Source organism: Daldinia childiae (genome assembly GCF_008694065.1).
Source record: "Daldinia childiae strain JS-1345 chromosome Unknown Scaffold9, whole genome shotgun sequence".
NCBI classification, from domain to species: Eukaryota; Fungi; Ascomycota; class Sordariomycetes; order Xylariales; family Hypoxylaceae; genus Daldinia; species Daldinia childiae.
Window position 1 is genome coordinate 1,385,680 of NW_022984650.1, and position 20,859 is coordinate 1,406,538.

General features: G+C 46.5%; 6 protein-coding genes across 6 annotated transcripts; 2 read left to right on the forward strand and 4 right to left on the reverse strand.

Annotated features, from left to right (window-relative positions):
* Positions 1-1,698: 1,698 nt before the first annotated feature.
* GL218_07582 (putative ankyrin repeat protein) lies at positions 1,699-2,406 on the reverse strand (the record flags this gene model as incomplete). The annotated part of the gene is made up of 1 exon (XM_033584344.1): positions 1,699-2,406. One exon carries the CDS (start codon positions 2,404-2,406, stop codon positions 1,699-1,701), a length of 708 nt encoding a protein of 235 aa, XP_033432600.1.
* Positions 2,407-8,328: 5,922 nt separating this feature from the next.
* Positions 8,329-9,793, forward strand: GL218_07583 (3-ketoacyl-CoA thiolase, peroxisomal; the record flags this gene model as incomplete). Its single annotated transcript, XM_033584345.1, has 4 exons — positions 8,329-8,335; positions 8,395-8,480; positions 8,539-8,900; positions 8,992-9,793. 4 exons carry the CDS (start codon positions 8,329-8,331, stop codon positions 9,791-9,793), a joined length of 1,257 nt encoding a protein of 418 aa, XP_033432601.1.
* Positions 9,794-10,155: 362 nt separating this feature from the next.
* On the reverse strand, positions 10,156-11,721 carry GL218_07584 (uncharacterized protein; the record flags this gene model as incomplete). Its single annotated transcript, XM_033584346.1, has 3 exons — positions 10,156-10,615; positions 10,675-11,419; positions 11,481-11,721. 3 exons carry the CDS (start codon positions 11,719-11,721, stop codon positions 10,156-10,158), a joined length of 1,446 nt encoding a protein of 481 aa, XP_033432594.1.
* A 1,160-nt stretch (positions 11,722-12,881) lies between these two features.
* Positions 12,882-13,829, reverse strand: GL218_07585 (Carbonic anhydrase; the record flags this gene model as incomplete). Its single annotated transcript, XM_033584347.1, has 2 exons — positions 12,882-13,465; positions 13,709-13,829. 2 exons carry the CDS (start codon positions 13,827-13,829, stop codon positions 12,882-12,884), a joined length of 705 nt encoding a protein of 234 aa, XP_033432595.1.
* Positions 13,830-18,050: 4,221 nt separating this feature from the next.
* On the reverse strand, positions 18,051-19,188 carry GL218_07586 (60S ribosomal protein L8; the record flags this gene model as incomplete). The annotated part of the gene is made up of 4 exons (XM_033584348.1): positions 18,051-18,251; positions 18,306-18,815; positions 18,885-18,956; positions 19,186-19,188. The coding sequence occupies 4 exons, from the start codon at positions 19,186-19,188 to the stop codon at positions 18,051-18,053; spliced, it is 786 nt and encodes a 261-aa protein (XP_033432596.1).
* Positions 19,189-19,629: 441 nt separating this feature from the next.
* GL218_07587 (Cytoplasmic tRNA 2-thiolation protein 1) lies at positions 19,630-20,847 on the forward strand (the record flags this gene model as incomplete). Its single annotated transcript, XM_033584349.1, has 1 exon — positions 19,630-20,847. One exon carries the CDS (start codon positions 19,630-19,632, stop codon positions 20,845-20,847), a length of 1,218 nt encoding a protein of 405 aa, XP_033432597.1.
* Between the last annotated feature and the right edge of the window lie 12 nt (positions 20,848-20,859).

Here is a 20,859-nt window from a genome sequence, read left to right on the forward strand (position 1 = left end):
CACCAGCCAAAAAATCGTCGCTGGTCGTCTGATTTGCGAGGGGGTTCGTTTTTGCCAACACCAAGAACGAAGTTATCATCCTCATCTTGTCTATTCCTCCGCTCTCTATCCCTCCACCATTCACCATTCTCGACTTCCGCGCGGGTGATATTTCGCTCCGAATTCGAGCTTTGATTGATGTGGTGTTCGTTTCCTTCTGCTTTGGATCCTGATTGGATATCTGCGTCTTGTACCTTTAATCGGCATTTTTGTATATATACCTCCATTTTATCTCTCCAGAGATTCAAATCCAGTTTTTCGCCCGTTTCATGCTTCATATTTTGACTAGCCGAGAGAATGCGACATATACGCTCATCAAACTTCTTAAAGTCCACGTCTTCTGCATCTTGACTATCGCGCGGCTCTTGCTGTTTTAATGACCAGAACCACAAGCCAAGGACAGCTTCTAGTTCGGATATATCAGCTTTCCACGGACCTTCAGGAAGGTTGTCCTTATTAATTGCTCTTCGCAACGACATTTGGATAGTTCCATCTTTGGCTAGGGGAGAATCCACCAATGTGCATGAGTACTTGATAGTCCAGAACAAGCGAAAGGTTTGTCCCCATGATCCAGAAAGTTTAACGGATTGCTGGGAATCTGAGGCAAAGAGAACTTGCATCGTTTCTTCAATAGCTTGCGCCAAAGCTAGGGCCGTATCTCGAACTAAAACGCGTTTATTACCCCAGTGACTGCTATGTTCCGACACTGGTTCCTCCAGTCCTGTCATACGAGCAAGCCGACTTCTATAAAAGAACATCTTTACCGCCGCATTGGGACCAAATCCATCACAGGTATTAGGTGAACAATTATGTTGAGTTTGCCTAGTGCAGTATTTTTCTGAGATCCACCGAGCAATCTCCTCCTCAGCCATTTTCGTATGATCTATCAAGAAATTACAGTTGCGTAATTGGATTCGAAACCCAGAAAGGATAGACACACCGCCTGAAATGCCTTCGAGTATTTCTAATAGATAGGATATATTTTTTCTATGGGCTTCGGAATAGGAAGACGCATTTATGGTAGAGTTAATAGTAATGTCTGCGCAACTTGTCCTTGGCGTACTAATAACCTCCCATTTGCAGGTGTTGGGTATAGAAGGCATATCAGATTGTCCAATCTTGAATGTCAACCAGTCCAGTTCGTGCCCCTGGAGGAAGTTTGGGTCTTCCGTTATAAGGTTATCCTCCTCCCTTAGTCGCTGAGTTCTAAGCCCTGCACGGACGATGCTCATAATGATAGTCACGCCCAGTTGGAGGACCGACACAGATGAGTGACATGCTCTGAGACCTAAAAACTGGCAAATAAACCCTATCACGGATAATGAGACTGCGGTCCAAATATAGCCCATCGTAGCATTTCCCCTTTTGTCCTTATACGACGTGATGTATTTCCGTAAGGGGAATTTGGTGTCTGAATACGCAAAGGGGTCAAACATCTGATCGCCTATCGTTTGATTTCCTGGTTGGACCCAATAGAACCTAGACTTGACGTTCGGACTAACTTTCCTTTCGAATACATGTTCCTTGGTTTTGCTTTCGACCAAGTAAGCACATAATGCTATTCCGAGGCAGAGTAAGATCGTCCCAATTACAAACAACGGAACCGCGTAGGAGTCTAAAATTGATATTTAGTAATAAAATAAAACGAAAACATAGGAGTTAGAGTTTACCTTCATTAGGGCTTCGTGTCCATTGATAGTGGTATCTTGTGAGAACTGCCCATACCAATACGAAGGACTGCATCATAATCCCTAGTATGGCCGCAAAAATAAACCAACTACGACTCAATGGCTTGATCCCAATATTGAGAGACAGATTTGGATTTGGTGCAAAGCGTGCTGGCTTTGCTCTGACGTAGTTCTCCTCGTCTGATCCCGCAGATTTATTTCGGTTTTGCGTCTCGTTCCATTCTTGTCTTCCGCGCTCTGTTTTGATGTATTGCTGGAACGAATATATACCAGCTGTTGGCTTGCTTCCATCTGTAGGATGAAATGCATTGCCCGAATACTTGGGATCGTGTACAACTTCGAGTAGCTTAGGACGACCGAAAACACGAGCAATGCCTCCATTAGTGTAAAGCTCACAAACATCGCGGCTAGTAGATGAGCACAATTCTGCCTCGGCTGTACCTGCTCCCTCTTGAGCTCTTCCGACAAAAGCTCTAAGAGATGGCGTCCCACATACTCGAATTGCAGATACGACAGCAGTAATGATTCCAAGGGGGGCCATAGAGAATATAACAATATCTAGAATGGTTAAGCATTCGCTGAGATACTGCTTGGTTGGATTTTCTCCAAAAAGGCTAATAAGGGGAGCAAGATCTGTAGCAAGGTTGTTGGAGAAGTCGTCCCACCAGTCGTCGCCCATAATTAATGATTCCTATGACGCTTGTTGCTGTAGAAAGGAGTAGAGAAAGGTCCGAGGGTAAATAGGTATTCATCCGAAAATGCGAGCAAGCGAAAATATTTACACCAACATATCGCTTCCCATGCGAGAGAAAGACAGTTATTAGATCTTGGGGAAAATTATGTGTTGGGCAGCAAAGCATATAGCCAATAGAAGGCCCGGGCAATCGCATAAGAAAGTGAAGCGTGTTATAGGGGTAGGGAAGGTCTTGATGAAAAAGGAATAAAAGTACAAACGGCATATACTCGTGGGGACTCAAATCAAAATTAATTATTCAGAAGAAACTATTATGCTTCACTTTGGAAAGGGTCTAAGAAGGCATGTTGAGTAAATAATGATTCTTATGATTTTCTAATCTCTTACGGTAGTAGCTGAAGTCGGGCATTACGACGCCATTGCAGCGACGCCTTTTATATTGGTTGTTAGCTCCTTTTATGTATGTGAATAACTCCGCAAATAAGAAGCTACATGAGAATAAAAGCTACAGTTGTTGTATCATCATTTGCCGAAATTTATTAGCCAACAGTAAAATTGCAACATTTGTCTCAAGATAAATACGGTTATGGGAATAGAATTAAAATGGATGCACGATGCGATTTGTAGGTAGCTATATACGGTAGAACGTGCATTCGGATAACGCGCCGGCAGGAACAAAAATACGGGATTCATTTATTTGCTCTAGCTAGGAAGCGATAGATATTGATCCGGCAGTTATAAGTCAAGTCTAAGGGGGCAAGGAGTTAATATCTCTAATAGCCAAAAGGTAACAGGGTAGAACAACTTAACTACAAAGTCTCTTATATAGCTGAAAGAATGCAAGACCAAGAGCACGATAGCATAGAAACATAGATGGGCAAGGGTCCGAAAGGTAGCCGGAGCCTGATGATTATCTACCTTAGGTACCTAACCCAAGTGTTGGGTCATGGAAAGGTATTCGGATCCGCGTTCGTAAAACCACAAGATCGATGGAGCCATTGTTGATATGGTCATATCTACCATTATCATTTTCTAAAACGGAGAATTGGGCGCTTACCTATGTTAAGGAGAGAAGGGCTATCATTTTGATGTAGCTACTAGTAGAGGCTTAGAGAAGACGGACATAATGATGCTTCTTGCAGTGTAGCTGTACCTCTTAAGTACACTACTTGCTGTATTTATTAGGCTGGATAAATGATCGAAAATGAATGGTACTTTTAGTACATATACCTTAGGTACCTTTATAATTCCTTACTTCAAGCACAAGCGCGAGATACATCTGCCTCAAAGGCGATCAACAGCAAGAGCCGATAGCTGGCTCTGCAAACTATATACCAAACAAGATTTCCAAGACCGCAATGATCATCAACAGAATGGTCTTGGCCGGTCATAATTCCTTAGGTCCGACCCGAATACGTCTCTAAGAGCCTCAAGGCAGACAGGGAGCAAGCGTAGCGTGGACATACCTTTGCAAATGACTGCCCGAGGCATTATTAGTCTAGGCATGCAGGTCGTGGGCTGAGATTGGTCGAAATTGGGGCCTACGTCCACACACGATACCTGACCCGCCGACCATCCTCTAGAATTCATAAGTTGATATTCTTCTCAACGACGCCAAGGGTGCCAATGATAGATGCAGGCGAAGATCTTTACCGTTATCTGCAACGACTATCCTTCCTTACAGTAACGCCCATGCGCATACCTAGTCAGATCTAGCGTTGCGGGCCGCTAAATTACCAGCATTATCAGGCAGAGCCTCACACTAAATTCGGCTTCGTAGACTCCACCCCGGCAGCCCGGGCGTGGTGCCGACAAGTGTCTCCATAAACGATCGTAACTAGCTTCTCCGATCCTCGGGAATCAGCGGGTATCGGATACCAGTCCGCTCCTGAGCAAGAAGCTAAAAACTTGTATCTTTTTAATTGGCCTCAGCTCGGGGAAGTAAGCACTAGGACGAGAGATGGGCTGACAGACTGATGAGTTACATAGTAGCGGAAGATACCCGGCCGATCCATACGCCTAGTTACATAGAGGCCTCGGCGCTAAATCGTGTCTCGGTACTGGTGTTTAAGCCTACCGACGTCGAAAGAATTTTCCATATCCAATAAGGATACATCTTGCGCATGTCCGGAAAGCCCACAGAAAAATTTAAAGAACCCACTCTGGATCAAAACAATATTCCTATTAGGGAGGCACCGATTACGGCGAAAAATAGAGGCTCAAGTAGTCGAGTATGATAACCTCTCGATCCCTTAACCCTCTCATAACCGATAAGCCGGGATTGATCTCATGAATTAGTGACGTCGTTAATGTAATCATACATAAGACCCTTTAATGTTTAGGTTCACCCCGCTCCATATGTAGCTCCTTAAGGCATGGCCATGTATATAGAGCCACCGTGAACAAACAATGAGTAACATATATTATATGCATCCCAACATCACCCATTCAGTCCTAGATTCATGTCTCGTCATGCCCCGTTATCAAAAAGGTGAAGGTGTTTGCGTAACTTAGTAAAAGCGAATGTGAAGAAGTAGAATAGATAAGAGTAATAAACAAGTATTCAAGGAGTGTAAATTGAAGGCGGGGAAGCTTCAGTATAGGTACGAATATCCAACATCGTAGCTCTATCCAACTTGAGTCAGATTTTATATACCGTTCACCCCGCTGCCTGCGAAAGCGGCAACTTTCGAAGGTATAACGTCTATCGTCAAAGCATTGAGGCTAGTCGTGGCGATTCATGAAACAGTAGCTCATGTATCTCGAGAGAGTAGTCTTCTCTATGTCGTAAGTAGTTGGGTTTTCGCGATATAAGACAGCCGAGGGTTTAAGAGCAAGAAAGAAAGTAGAAGATTGCTCTAGTAGTTTAATTCGAATGAGCTGTAAGGAGAAACGTATATACCAAATTCCTTCGTATCCCATAGTTAATGATTGTGATTTGAAAGGTAGGACGTAACTAATATTGATCCGGTAGAAATAGGCCGAGATAAAAGGAAGTAAAGAGTCGTTGACTATTCCCAGTAATAAACTGGTATCTCTCCTAGAATTAGACGAATGTGAACCTAAGAAGTGATTGCAATAAGGTCATTGAAGCGAAGATAAACGGGGGTTCAAATAGTCGCTAGTTTGGTAGCCAAGCGCCTGGTAACCATGTAGATAGGACACCCAAATTCAGTGTCTATTCGGGCAGGGAGAATGGTTAGGTCTCTGGGTTCTCCTCCTGGGCTACCATCTGTTCGTCAAAAAAACTAGAGTGGATTTCAGCATTGATATCTTCCAGTGGGCCAAAGCTATGTTTATCGAGCCGAAATAAGACATTATCCTCTTGCTGCTGCTGCTGCTGTAACTGATGTAGCTCTTGAACCTGTCGCTGTCGCTGTATCTCTTGCATTTGATGCTGTAGTGCTTGTACCATTTGCTGTTGCGTGTGAATCTGTTGTTGCTGTGATTGCACGAGTTGCTGCAGCTCTTGGAATCGTTGTGGGGGGTCTACATGTTCTTCAACATCTAACAGCACCGATTAGTTTAAACAATAAAATAGTATAGTAATTATGGCAACTTACATGGAGATGGGTATGGACGGTAAGCCCTTGGGAAAACTATCTCGTAAATCCTATCCCATTTGGCTAGCTCCGTCGCATTCCACGCGTCTGCTCGTCTCCGCAATGCCTCTTCTTGCTCATGGTGAATTGCAAGTATGGGAAAGCCGTCTTCAGCGAGCGCACAGGGTTCAATAGCCCTAATGTGCTCTCTGAATTGCTCGTACTGGTCGAAGGGTTGACCACAGCGTTGGCATTGGGGGGCTCGGTGCCTCCGGTATAAGTGTTCCCTATGAATTTGTAAGAGGGAGATTGGGCGAATAGGGTCAAAACTTGACATACTTAACTCGGGATGTGTTTTCAAACCCACCATTATTATGGCAATCGAGATGTAAATGAGGAAATGTCTTAGCAATTGGACAGGCAAGCCTCAAATTGGTGCTTTTCGAATTTATAGGTTTCTTCCCGCGTCTACGTGCACCCCCGTCGTCGTCGCCATCGCCATCATTGTCTTGAGCATTCTTCTTTCTCTTCTTCTGCTGTCCTTGATTTGAGGGAGACCCGGCTGTCGACTGGGGATCGCATGATTGGACATGCTGTATCCCACGACGACTTGGACCGGGTGTGCCCCAAGCGTATGTAAGGTTTACTAGACAGGCATTCAGTTGATGAGAGATGAGATGTTCAACGTATGCTTTAGTCAAGGGAACGACAGTGTTCTGCATATGCCCGAGACCAGTGAGCCGAGCATCTCTCCAGGCATTATCTACCCAACTAAGGATCGGCTTGACATCGCTACATCTAGGTCCGAGAACATGTCCAGGGATTTGAATAAGTCGCTCTGGAAGTTGCTCTTTCCTGAAGTATTGCTCAAGACGCGCATCGCGGAAATATCGAGATTCCAGCTCCGTGTTAGAATAGATCCTGGTCTGGGAAGATCCGGCGTGAGACTCGTGATACTTTAGTTCAGTTGGCGTGCTAAGTATAGTCTGAATGTTGACATCAGGGTTTTGTAACTTTGCCATAGTCTACTACAGGTGGTGGTAACCTTGTTATAGACATGGGTGATCAAGCGATCGTACCTATGGGGTTTTGACGGCAGGAGGACAAGAATTCAACACAAGAAGATGTAACATACGTAAGGAAGCTGGCGTTGCTATAAAAAGAAGGAAATATTGTAACAGTAGATTTAGAAAGAGAAAAGAACAAGACAGAACGCCCATTCCTAAAGATATGATCATGATAGTTTTGCGCTGCTCTCCTCAACACTCTTCCGAAATATAATAGTGGCTTAAATGCGCCTGCGAAAAATTCCATAGCTGCGGTAAACCTATATGCATATATGTGTGACGTACCTGCAGTAGTGCTATGGCACCGTTGGACCAAAGGTAAATAGCTCTGTGCGATTAACGGAAATCTTTCGTACAACTACCTACGTCGGGCGTAAAAAGACCTTCATCTAGATGGGCTCTGTCCAATGAGTGTAGGTACCTAAGTAGGTAGATAGCAGATCTTAGAAGACTCTTGAGAGCGGTTTCAAACCACTCCCACCCCATAGCAGGTCTTCTCTAGACTCAAACATTTAGCGCACGTTTTAGCAATCTAGATGCGAGAATCTCTTTCGAAGCACTTCAATCCGTATGGTCATAATTCAAACCGGCTGAACGAAGACCTCGTATGTATTGATATAAGAATAAAGCTCTAGTTATCTTAAGGTAGTTAACTATAACTTTCATTAGTCGTAACTCCAAAGTCTAGCAAAAGTACCCTTACAATTATAGCGCGCCATTTCCAGAGCTAAAGTCGCATGTGTCTTATATTGAAGTATAAGACATCCAACTAGGCCTAGCTACTTGCAAGACTAACTTCAATCGGCGCATCGCGTAGGGAGTCTATATACTTTATTTCAACGGCAAAGGGCTATTTATTATGTAGAGAGGTTACTCTCGGCGCAGTTGGGGAACTAGGGAAGCTTACAATGTATTGCACAGCGTCGTAACATGTGTCACCGCTTTGGGGGATGGGGAAGTCTGGGGCTAGCTCAAGCATGTGAAGAAACGTTAAATTTCCCCCATACAGCACGATACCTCGGTCGGGTAGCTGTGGGGTCTGACATCAGCGTAACTTTAGCGTAAAACTTAGACTGCGTAGCGGAACTCTACAAGCGCGAGGTAGCCACGCATCCGAGGTCCAATTACTTTTGCTGTAATCATAAACTCCGGATTCATTCCCTTTACGTTCTCCTTCTCAACTGTATTAATTTTATAGAATATCTCAACCCGCCAACTAATCTGGATATTTAACATCATATAAACATCATTACCAGCAATACTATAGTTAGACCTTAAACAACAACACAAAACTAACAATGGGTGGTAAGCACTTCTCCGAATCCTAAGCACCACACGCAGCTGACAAAACGTAATAACCATAGCCCTCGAAAGATTATCGCAGATCTCAGGCCAAATCTCTGGCTCCAAGTCGGCGCGTGAGAAGCTTCTCGAGAAGAACCCAGACGACGTAAGCTTCTTCCCCAGCTGGTCCGTATTCCCAACAAGCTAATAACTCCGGGAAACAGATCGTAGTAACAGCATGTCTCCGAACGGCGTTCACAAAAGGCGGCAAGGGCGGGTTCAAAGACACACAAGCGGCTGACCTGATGGCGGGAGCCCTGAAGGGACTCTTGGAGCGATCCAAGATCGACCCGTCGCTGGTAGAGGATGTGTGCGTGGGTGAGGTACTTGCGCCTGGTGGCGGCGCCACCGAGATGCGCGCCGCAGCTCTTGTTGCTGGCCTCCCCGAGACCGCCGCCGTCCGAACCCTTAACCGCCAGTGTTCGTCGGGTCTACAAGCCTGCGTTGATGTCGCCAACCAGATCCGCGCCGGCATGATCGAGATCGGTATCGGTGCTGGTGTCGAGAGCATGAGCTTGCAATACGGGTAAGTCACTTTTCTTTCCTCCCTCAATACTCCCCCGTAAAGCATCCAGTATTGCCGAATTCCCCTGGCTGACAAGATCCTCCTCCAAAAGTCCCCAAGCCGTAACCGAGTTCTCCGACCTCCTCGAATCCTACCCCGAGGCCGCCAACTGCAAAGTCCCCATGGGCGTCCTCTCCGAAGACATGGCCCGAGACCTCAAGATCTCGCGCGCCAGCCAAGACGCCTTCGCCGCCGCCTCCTACCAGAAGGCCCTCAAGGCCCAGCAAGCAGGTCTCTTCGACGAGGAGATCCACCCGCTAACCGTCAAGTACACCGACCCTAAGAGCGGCGAGACTAAGAACATCACCGTCAAGAAAGACGACGGCGTCCGCCCCGGCATCACCGCCGAATCCCTCGGCAAGATCCGCCCCGCCTTCGCCGAGAACGGCTCCATCCACGCGGGCAACGCATCGCAGATCAGCGACGGCGCCGCTGCCGTCCTGTTGATGCGCCGATCGACAGCCGAGCGCATCGGCCAGACCATCCTCGGCAAGTTCGTCGCGGCCAGCGTCGTCGGCGTTAAGCCGCTGCTCATGGGCCTCGGACCCTGGAAAGCGATTCCCAAGGCCCTATCGCTAGCCGGCGGCCTAACCATCGACGATATCGACATCTTCGAGATCAACGAGGCTTTTGCCAGCCAGTGCCTCTGGTGTGCTAACGAGCTGAAGATCCCCGCGGAGAAGATCAACCCTAAGGGTGGCGCTATTGCCTTTGGTCACCCTCTCGGGTGCACTGGTGCTCGCCAGGTGAGCACCCTGCTGTACGAGTTGCGACGCCGTGGCCAGAAGGTTGGCATCACGAGTATGTGCATTGGTACGGGTATGGGTATGGCTGCCATCTGGGTTGCCGAGTAAGGGCGTTATATCTTTCAAATTGGGTTAAATTCGTGTTTAATGCCGTGGCGTACCACGGTACACATTGTAGGAACATCATCTCGGGCCTTTGGGAGAGCCTTTGCATGTATGAAAGTCATATACGACGGGTACTTCAAGGAGGCAAAAGAGCATTGTGTACAATGTATATCTAGGGCGTTTAGTATATCATCCATATCGTATATGCAATTACAAGCTTCGTTGCCATCCATCTCTATGAAATAAATATCAACAATATAATTCAGTCGCATGACGTATTTTTAAATCCAATATTACCGTTTTTCCCTGCGGAACGTAGATGGCCCCAGATCATCCAATATAGGTGCCAACGGGCTATTTTCGCACTACGAGAACCCCTCGATATGGCTACCCAGCCCTCTCTCCTTTGCCAGACGTATAACCTCGAATCCGACCACGAGGTCCATGAGCCCCAGCCCTACGCTCTTATAAATAACATTACCAGCTGAAAGCCAACGCGCCAAGTGGTGGTCATGTCCCGATTGCTGCTGCTTATGCCGCTGCTCGTCCACAGTGCTCTGGCTCGAACTTTGCCGGTGATGGAAAGGTAAAGAGCGGCTGCTGCTCGTCCTGCTTGGGCTGCGCGACGAAGATCGCTTACCTCCGCTACCCGATGCCGAGTTACCCGATTCGGACCCGAATACGGTCGACATAGCCGACCCAGGTGATGCGAGGTCTAACCTTTCGGAAGACTCGTTGATGGAGGAAGTTTCGGTTGAACTCTGAGATATAAGCAATTCCTCTTCTTCTTTTGCCAGCCTCTGGATCATGGCCAGCTCGCCTAGTCTAGTTTTAATCAATTAGCAACTATGTTCATAAATCGTTAAGAAATATATGAGACTCACTCAACGAGCTGCGTGGGCTCCAAACCTGCTTCCATGATCTCACCTGCCTCCTTCAGTGCCCCGTCTAGAGTATCTACAATGATTACTCCGCCTTCTGTTGCGTGCTTATGATAATGATGTCCGAGGGTGCGTGTCTTGACGGCCTGGAGTAATAACTCTCGAGGTAACTCACGCATATACTTTGTATAGCTTCCTATCGCGACAATTAATCTACCTTTCCTTCGACCTTCGTGACTTGTCAGTATGCTCGCGTCGAATAAATCTTCGGTGCTTGGCGTGCAACAGTAGATGACATCTGCCGCCCTCAAGTGCTCTTTTAGCAATCTGCCATAATCCCCGTAGGTCTGAGTTAGGAGGCTAAACTGCGCCTGTTCCCACCCCTCACGCTGCTTGATATCTTGAGATATGCTATGTATCTTCTTAAATGTGTCTCTAGCACTCTCACTGAATGTTTTATTGATAATGTATACTTCGCGGATGGTATCCCCCCGTAACATCAATGCTAGGCGCATGTGCCAATAAGCTTGTAATCCCGAACCAAATACAACAAGGGTTCGGACCGAAGCGCGCTTTGCAAGGAGACAGGAGGAAGCAAGCGCGGTACGGAAAGCGGTAAGGGTCTTCGCATGTAGGAAACCTATAGGAGGGCCCTGGGGGGAGTAGAGGGTCACCGAGCCGGTAGGTCGGATGGGAGGCAGTGCCGTATCTGCCGATTTATCCGCTGATGGTGACGACAAAGTAACGACTGCGATTTGGTTAGCCAAGATAGATTCAAGATCACTAATGTCTTGGCTGTATAGACTGACCTTTTACTGCATGGCCAAGCGTGTTAATTGAAGGCATGAAAAGCGTAGTCGCGCCGGTAGTATTAGAATGTACCGATATTCGCTCGGGCTGGTGAACGATGCCATCTTTTATAGATTGTGTACCGGTTGAATACTCGTGAAGAGCATTTCTGAGCGTGTCGACCAGTTCTTGAGCTTCGTCGTGGCTAAGACTCTCTAGCAAGCCGCAAATTTGATCGTCCGAAAGAACTGTTAAAGACATGGTTGTCGACCTCGGAGTTAGCGCGTAGATAAACACGTTCCTGTAGCATTTAGAGTTGATCACTAAGCTATTGATTCTTTCGATAGACTTGACTCTAGGTTACACGAAGAGAATTCTAAGGAATCTTGAGGTTGGATACTTGAGTCCAGGTGGGAGAGAGGAGATAGCCGACTCTCGGCAACCAAGTTGAAGGCTTGGCTGAGCGCACATCCACACATAATTTGATCTTCCATAATACACACGTAAAAGATAAGGTTCTTTTAGAATGCCATGGATCTTGGCGTTGACCCATTCCTTTCATGATATATCCAGGAAAGGATATGAGATAGTATGGTGTGATGTGTAGATGACTATTATTGGTTGTGATATAATACTAAGTTGGAGGTGTCGTAACTGTATTATACTGTACCTACCTTTTAGGCGTTCAAGCGTTACACTTATGGCTGTTATGGCTTCTATTGTAGCTGCTACATGTACCTACATATCTTGCGCAGAGCTAGCCTATAGCTACCCCGCTATTGTAACACCATTAAAACCCTCCAGTGACGTAGGAAATCTATAGGGAATCTAGAGGGGTCAGCTTGGCAACGAACGAATACTTCATATATGTACTACCTACCTAGACGACCGGCCTTATGTAAATTGGAGATGCACAAGTGAGGAAAGAATTGATTTAAACTGAAGAAAACCCGCCGGAACGGTGAAGATAAATTAACCAATCAACCAATAATCCAACCGGCCTAGATTCGGAATTAAAGCACATGGTAATCATACGATATAAAATGCAAGGAATATAAATCCTCATTGACCAATAAACACCAATTCCCATCATAGAAAGCGGCTCAATCGCACGCTATTTCGCAATTTTCGCAATTTCGCAATATTTCCAATAACGTACGGAAAACCCGTCGCCAGACTTTTTTTCGAAACTTTGGACACATCTCCGTTTCTCGAACGCCATCCACCAATATGACCCTTTCTGTCGGGTATCTTGAAGATCAACCTCGCTAGTAACCCCCATATTCGCTACCCATATTCGCTCTCCGTTAGATGACATTTCCCTCCTATGCTCTTCTGTTGCCAAGATAAGACACACACATACATCCCAGTGTATAAACGCCCCTAACTTGTACCTGACCGCTTGCTTCCGTTCGTTCCGTTTAGAGAGCTTGCATGCTGCCCTCGCCGTCCGTTCTAAAAACCAGCATTGCATGCTTGCCCCTAACAATGTCCGAGTCTCCGTTAACGCCTGATAGTCCGTGATGTCCCCCCTTGCCTGTGCCGATGCCTAGGTCGCGAATGCGTCCCGTCCCGATGTCGAAAAAGGTTCCGTGGACCTGCAGGCCCCTTTCGGCGATGGCCTCCTGAATCGATGCATTGGCCATGAGAACGTTGATGCCGGCTTCAACGTTGAGCTCTGCAATGCGCACCGCACGCTTCTTGTCGTCGGTGATGCTCTCCAACTCTTCCTTATGCGCTTTACGCACAGCCTTAAGAGGCATTAACCAGATGTCCAACACGCCGCCGACGCGGTTGTCGCCAAGCGCAGCTGCGGCTCCACCACATGACGAGTGCCCGCAAAGCACGACATGCTTCACCTTGAGATGCACAACTGCATACTCGATGACAGCTGCCGTGTTAATGTCGGTAGGCGAAATAATGTTGGCGATGTTACGATGCACGAACACATCGCCTGGTTGCAAGCCTAGAATCGTCGTCTCCGGGCAGCGCGAGTCAGAACAACCTAACCAAACTGTTGCACCACGTTTAACCGCATTAGCCTCCTTAACTCTTTCAATAGGTAAATTACCATCTCCTCCAATGTGACCATTCTCCGCATTGCATAAGCTGCGGCGCAGCAGGCTCTGGATTCAGGATGACCAAGACCGTACTAGTGTTCTGTTGAGTGGGTCTTTGCTCATCTCGCATCTCAACAAAGAACAAAGGTGTATATATTATGCCAAGAAGAAATTATTTGAAAACTTACGGATTGCTGGCGACTGTCCCGATGCCAATTTGGGGAAGAAGTCGGGGTTCTGATGACCTTTGTAGCCGGACCAGGCTTGGTTAGAACTCAGCGCGTAGGCAAAAGCATCTTCTGCGGCCATGGTAAGCGAAACGTTCCCCCCAAAGTTACCTCGCCAATCTCGGGGATCTCAAAAATAAATTTAAGCGTATTTTTGGGTGTAATGAGATGCCGGCGTCCACCCCTGTGGATCCAGATCTGGGATTTACTAACCCCTTTTCTTGGCGGGGGAGATAAGCAGCGAGTAGAAGAGGAATAACAACACGTACGCGGAGGAGCAGGCATCTCGAAGCTACGAAGCTGGATGCGGCCTTTTATATATGTGAGGGTCGGAGATATGTAAGGTAGGTATGATGACAACACAGGGCGGCACCCAAGATCCCAGCCGGTACCAACTGAAGGCGGGATGTAGGGATGCAGGATATGAGCGAATTAGGAAGTCCCAAGCCCAATCAGATATGGCGCCCGTCCACTCTCTGTCCACACCTTCAGGAGGATCCTATCCTGTATGCTTGATGACTGATGACTTTGACCGAGGTTCTGGCTTTCGTCTGGTCTCGCTCAAATCGCGCTCGACCGGATCGGTATTCACTCGGAGGCGGCCGTGATCGTACGGAGGTGTAAATCACGCGACGAGCTGGTATCACTGGCTAAGTATGTGGATAGCGGTGATGATGCAACTCGGCTTTAGACTGATAATCCCTCATGAAGTGGATTCGGTAGGAAATTTATTTGGAAAGGAGTAGATAAAGGTAGGGACACGTAGACGTATAAAAAGAGCCGTGTGGAATCAAGAGAAGAAGAAGAAGAAGAAGAAGAGTCTCAGGATACTAACAAGGGCTTGTCAAACTTAGCGTCAGCAAGCGATGATCCATGAGGCTTTAATAGTGTATCACGCTGGAACTATCGAGAGGAGAGAGATCAACAGGTAGTATCGCTAAGTCCGGAGTCCGGGGTAAAACAGTAATCTCAACTACTTAATCTTAGATAGATAGCTGGCCATCTAACCATCTAATCATCCCAAGCATCCCAAGCATAAATAACACCCCCAATCTTGTTAATAACCGGTCGCCCAGACCTTCCAAACCAAGGTTCGAAAGCTTCGCCCTTCGCGGCGTTACCAAGACCAAACCATGTAGATCTATAGACAGGCACCCGTTGGATAAGCATAAGCATGAAACGGGGGGGTCGCAGGCCGTGAGGCGGCGCACGGGATTTTGGGATAGGCGCGGCATGGATCTAGATTACGGATATTGGGAGCTAATAGGTACCTACATAGGTGTAAAGTTGGTTTCCCGTGGATTTCGCCAAGGCGTATTACATGCTTGCGCTGCTGTGCGCTGGGTACCTCCGAGAAGGGCCAATAGCCAATCTGCTTGCAACGTGCCGGGCGTGCTTTCGTCGGACCCCCCTGCCTAGGTGCGCGGCTTCGCGGCATGGGAAGGGAGGATAGATAGGTACGTAGAAGAAAGCGGTGAGGGACGGGGGGTCGCTGTCAAACGAATTACCTGGGACTATGATGTATCTACATCTTGCTTGCTTGCTTGCTTAGGTGGATGCTGGGTAGGTATGGTTGGTATACGTTTGTAAGTGGTGACTACAGGCAGATAGATGAGGTAAAATACTCGTTTGCTTTGAATTAAATACTTAACCTAACCTAAAGACTTGCCCATGTGACCCTAGTTGTCCAGTTACATCAATGTGATGAACCTTTTTCCATTCACTAGGTAGCTTCTTACTTACATATTGTTGTGAATGAGAAAATTACTTCATGTACTAAGGTCACAATGGAGGGTATCTTTCCTGGCAAACCTGGTACTTTTAGTTTATATATTGTTCTTTGCACGTGACGTTACCGTCTATATGGCTCCCTTTCGACAAGCTTCCCCTCCTTACGAGCTAGAAGAAAATTTAATAGAGGAATAGGTAGGTTAAGAGGTGGATTGTATATTGGTAAAAAGTAAATATTTCTCATAAAAGACAGATGGAACGATTTATTAAAAGTTTGTTATAAAGTTGCTCTTTCGAAACTATATTTTATTTTTACTCTATTCTTGAGTCTTATCTCTTGCAACTATGATATCAGATGTAAGCCGCTTAGTTAAGCTCCCCCTATCTCCGAGATCTACTTGGCGGTCAGCTCGTACTGGGTAGGCTATTAATACCTATGAAATAAGTTTAGGTTCAATTAATATCAGCGCTATTAGTTTTTTTTTCCTACAGTTCAATCGCTTGAATAATATATGGCATTGATTATATTCAATGTCTATCTCGATATTCTATCAATGATGACAACCCCCTCCTCAACAAAAAGCTTATTAATATCCTGTGGTGGCTGTGACGCCTCAATTAAAACGGTTATATTAATATACGCTGCCAAGGCCTTGGACCCTGGAACCCAAACGCCTGTCAGCTTCCAATCAAGAGCCTCATAAGTTTAAATACATCTACATAGTATCAGTCATGTGCCGACACCACGTACGATGTAGTTTATTACCTGGGTTTAAGGCGCCTTGGTTTTTCTTGGCATCATTCACACCAATTCCATACCTACCTAATGTACCTATTTCTCATACTATTTCTCATACACCAACAATATGTATATACGGTATTGCGTTCGCTAATAGGCCAAGCATTTTTAGCATCATAAAACTCAAACGGTATCCGTCTTGTTAATAGACTCGTATTTAAACCACATACTGCACGGCCTTCAGCGTCAATGGTCGGCTATAATCTAAATATCTCTACACTAGTGTAGTCAGGCACCAGGTTCCCCAAAAGCGACGGGGGTCATCTTCATCGTCGACGCTATAATAGATAACGAGCGTTTTTACAAAGGTCAAAGCCGAGCTAAACACGCCCCTATCCCGGGGAAGCTATTCACCGGCGCCCCCTATTTTTTTTAGTTTTAACAACAACATCTAGGTACACCACGAACGACATTCATACTTGTCTCCGAGGATAAGTATCGTAGCTAACTCGGCATTCACCCGCGGGTCCACTGTATCTAGTGTAGCCGACCTACATACACTATGAAGCTTGTTATGTGTTGTACATATAAGTTATAACTCAAGAGGTAAGGACCAGCAGAGGGTTCCACTGGCCGGCTAGCACGATATCTTCAACGCTCTCACCGACGGGTTTAAGTAGGGCATTTCTCGGTGAGATGGGTTTCGAGCGATTACCGACGAGACTCCTTAACCGAGATAGATGGTCAAATACCTCTCTAATTCCAAGAACAGTCACACTAACAACACAACAACAACAACAACAATAACAACAACGGTCCCGAAGATGCCGGTAGGGAATTAGAATACAGCTATCTAGCCTTTGGCAACATCGCAGATCTCATGTCACAATATTTGTTTGATCTCATCCCAAAACATTCTAATCTAGATCCCATGCATGCCTTATCTTGGCATACTCAATATCCCAAGATACCGCATTGCCGGCTATAGCATGGAATAGCACATAGTGTTTCAGTAGATACAGTAAACCCGTACCATAACAAATTTACTATATAGGTAGGTTAGCAAATATACTCTATGACTAACTTAGACCCTTGTTTTTTTTGATATTCGTTATAGTGCGGTTTTACTATAGTATATCCCCGGCGCACAATGTTACAGCCCAACGAGCTAGGTGATACAAACAGATCTCCTATACCAAGATACGCATGAGTAGCAGCACTTAGCTCTAGGTAGGCACCACTTCCAATCAACTGAACAGTGCCAATTCAAGCCCGGTGCAAGTATCCGTATTTCAAACAAAGGTTTATCATCACGGCCAAGATAGAATCAAACAGTAAGCGAATAGTTAGACACTGATATACGAGGCCAAACATGCCTGCGCCGCGTAAGCTCCAACATGGATGTAAAGCTACAAACCCAGCACTCAGGAACGTTTCCTGTATCAATACCTAGTCTGAGCCAAGAGCGTGGGAAAATACGACGCTACGAAGATATTTGCTTGGCACTCTTGGCTCGGCTCGACTGTCCTCATGCGGTAATCTCCCACAACACCAAGCCTACAAACTAATTCGGGTCCAAGAAATTCACCTATTTGGAAGATATAAAAGCCAAGTCTTGGCTCGAACGGTTAGGATATTACGGGAAAATAGCGAACATAGACTTTACGAAATTGCATCGATCATTCATTTGTCACATTGGTCGTCGGCGAAACTCTGCAGATGGAGTCTAGATAGGCTTTATGCAAATCCATGTGGTTGGTATTCCCTTTTACCTCCTCCAACGCCGGAACTGTGCAAATATAGAAATCATGATCCCGTGACCAGCCCTAACGCTTAGACTTTGATGGCCGAATCCAGAGCCTTCTTCTTCTTCTCGATGCGCTTGTTGGCCTTGGCACCCATGATACCACCACCCCACTGTCGTCGAGCGTTCTCAGATCCGGCTAGGTAACCGTCCTTGATAGCGCTCACGAGCTTAGAGAGCTCGTTCTTGTCCTCTGATCGGACCTCAGTGACGGCGAGGACGGCAGCGGTCTAAATTTTAATTAGTCAAACGTATATAATGCAATATTAATGGTTAATGCATACCTTCTTGTGGACAACAGTTCCGAGGCGGGCCTTGCCCTTGATGATGGCGTAGGGGACGCCCATCTTTCGGCACAGAGCAGGCAGGAAGATGACAAGCTCGATGGGGTCAACGTCGTTGGGGATTAGGACGAGAGAAGCCTTCTTGTTCTCGATCAAGCCGACAACGTGGTTCAGACCGAACTTGACAGCGTAGGGCTTCTTGCTGACATCCTCCTTCTTCTTGCCCTCCTTGATCGCAGTAGCCTCCTTGACCAATCGCTCCTTCTTCTCGGCCTTAGACTCGGGTCGGTACTTGTTAAGGAGCTTGAAAGCCTGGGCAGCAGTGTTGCGGTCCAGAACGTGCTGGAACTGGGAGATAGCTGGGGGGACCTTCAGGCGGAGGTTGATGATCTTCCTCTGGCGCTGAAGACGGACATACTCGGGCCACTTCACCATACGGGAGAGGTTTCGCTTGGGCTGGATGTCCTGGCCAATGCCAAAGTTGCGCGATCGCTTCTCGATAAGGGGGTTCTAATTGATATGTTAGCATCACTTTCGGGCTCTTCAATAGAGCAAATGATTGAGGAGGATTCTACTCACCTTGGGTGTCTTCTTGGAACCTGCCTTAGAGGCGAAAGGGGCCGGGGCGGCCTTCTTACCGGACTTGGGAGGCTATCATTGAGAAGAAAGACATCAGCAAATGTGTTCCATTGACTGTAGTCTTTCTTGAACTCTAGAGAGATAATCACGAATGGTATTTCACATTGCGCGAAGATCTCAAGCCAGTTCCTCACCTGCGTCCGAAGACAACAGGCGGAAATTAAGCAACTCGACAAGCGAGTGCCATTGAATTATTTGGCTGAGTGCAGGAGCACAGCAGTCTCGAACGTCAGGAACTTACCATATTGATGATTTGGTCGTGTGATCGGCGTTGGGTGAAAGGTTGCGACCGAAATGAGAGGTGTGAAAAGTAAAAGAAATCTCGTGTAAAGTTGCGAGCCTAGAAAAAACAGAAAAAGTTGTGCGTAGGGTTTCTCAGTGGACCGGATGGTAAAATATCGGAGAATTAGCCCCGAGTGGACTAGACCCAGATTAACCTAGTGCATAATACCCCTCTATCGTACCTTTAGGTACCTTGTACCTTAATATCTTCAACCCCACCAAAATTCTTCGAACCACCAGAACTTTGCATGTGCTGTAAGCAACCTTGAATGACATGAGTCAATCTCAACGAATCTTAAATTTTATGATACTATTCCAATTTATTTTTCAACAATATTTATATATTTTCATAAAATTTACTCCATTATCTATATCATCTAAGAAAGCTCAAGTTCTATAGAGAATGCCACCGGCACTTTGTGCCCTCTGCAAAACAGAGCGAGCCGTGATTAAGAGGCCAAAAAACTATCAGAAACTCTGCAAGGGCTGTTTCATCCGAATATTCGAAGATGAAGTGCATCATACCATAACTTCATCACGGCTTTTCTTCCCGGGGGAAAAAGTTGCCATCGGTGCATCAGGTGGCAAGGATTCAACCGTTTTAGCTTCGGTGCTCAAAACACTGAACGAAAGACATAACTATGGAGTTGATCTAATACTCCTAAGTATCGACGAGGGTATTAAGGGCTACAGGGATGATTCCCTCGAAACAGTTAAACGCAACGCGGTACAGTACGACATGCCACTTAAAATAGTAGGCTATGGTGAACTATACGGCTGGACCATGGACCAGGTTGTGGAGACAATCGGCAAGAAAGGCAATTGTACTTATTGTGGCGTCTTCCGACGACAGGCTCTAGATAGGGGCGCGAAGATGTTGGGGATCAAACATGTCGTTACTGGTCATAATGCCGATGATGTCGCAGAGACCGTTCTTATGAACCTCCTTCGAGGAGATCTACCGCGCTTGTCAAGGAGTACGAGCATTGTCACCGGAAACGACGCGAGTGAGGTCAAGAGGAGCAAGCCGCTAAAGTATTCATACGAGAAGGAGATTGTTTTGTATGCGCACCACAAAAAGCTTGATTATTTCAGCACCGAATGCATCTACAGTCCGGAAGCCTTCAGGGGAAGTGCTAGAAGTTTGATCAAGAATCTAGAGAAAGTCCGCCCCAGCGCCATCTTGGACGTTGTTCGAAGTGGGGAGGACATGGCGAGATTGGTACCCGGTGCTACACCAAGTTCTTGTGCTTGTGATGGAAAGGCTGCACCTAACCGAACCCCTACTGACGAGGATAATATCGGCGGCTGCGGTTCGTCAAACGGTCGCACAAGCGGTGGTGAGATGGCAGCCATGGAGAAACAACTCAGAGAAAATGAAGCCGCCGAGGCCACTGGACTCGAAACAGAGATCACAGCTGAAAACCCCAAGACACGATCTTATGACAGGCCAAACCCAGCCAGTGGACAATTAAAGACAGCAGGCACTACTCTTCCCATCAGGTTAAAGCAAAAGCTTGGCATATGCGAGAAATGTGGTTATATGTCGAGTCAGAAGCTATGCCAAGCATGTATGCTTCTCGAGACCCTGAATAAGAACCGTCCAGAGATTACGATATAGACATAAAGTAGG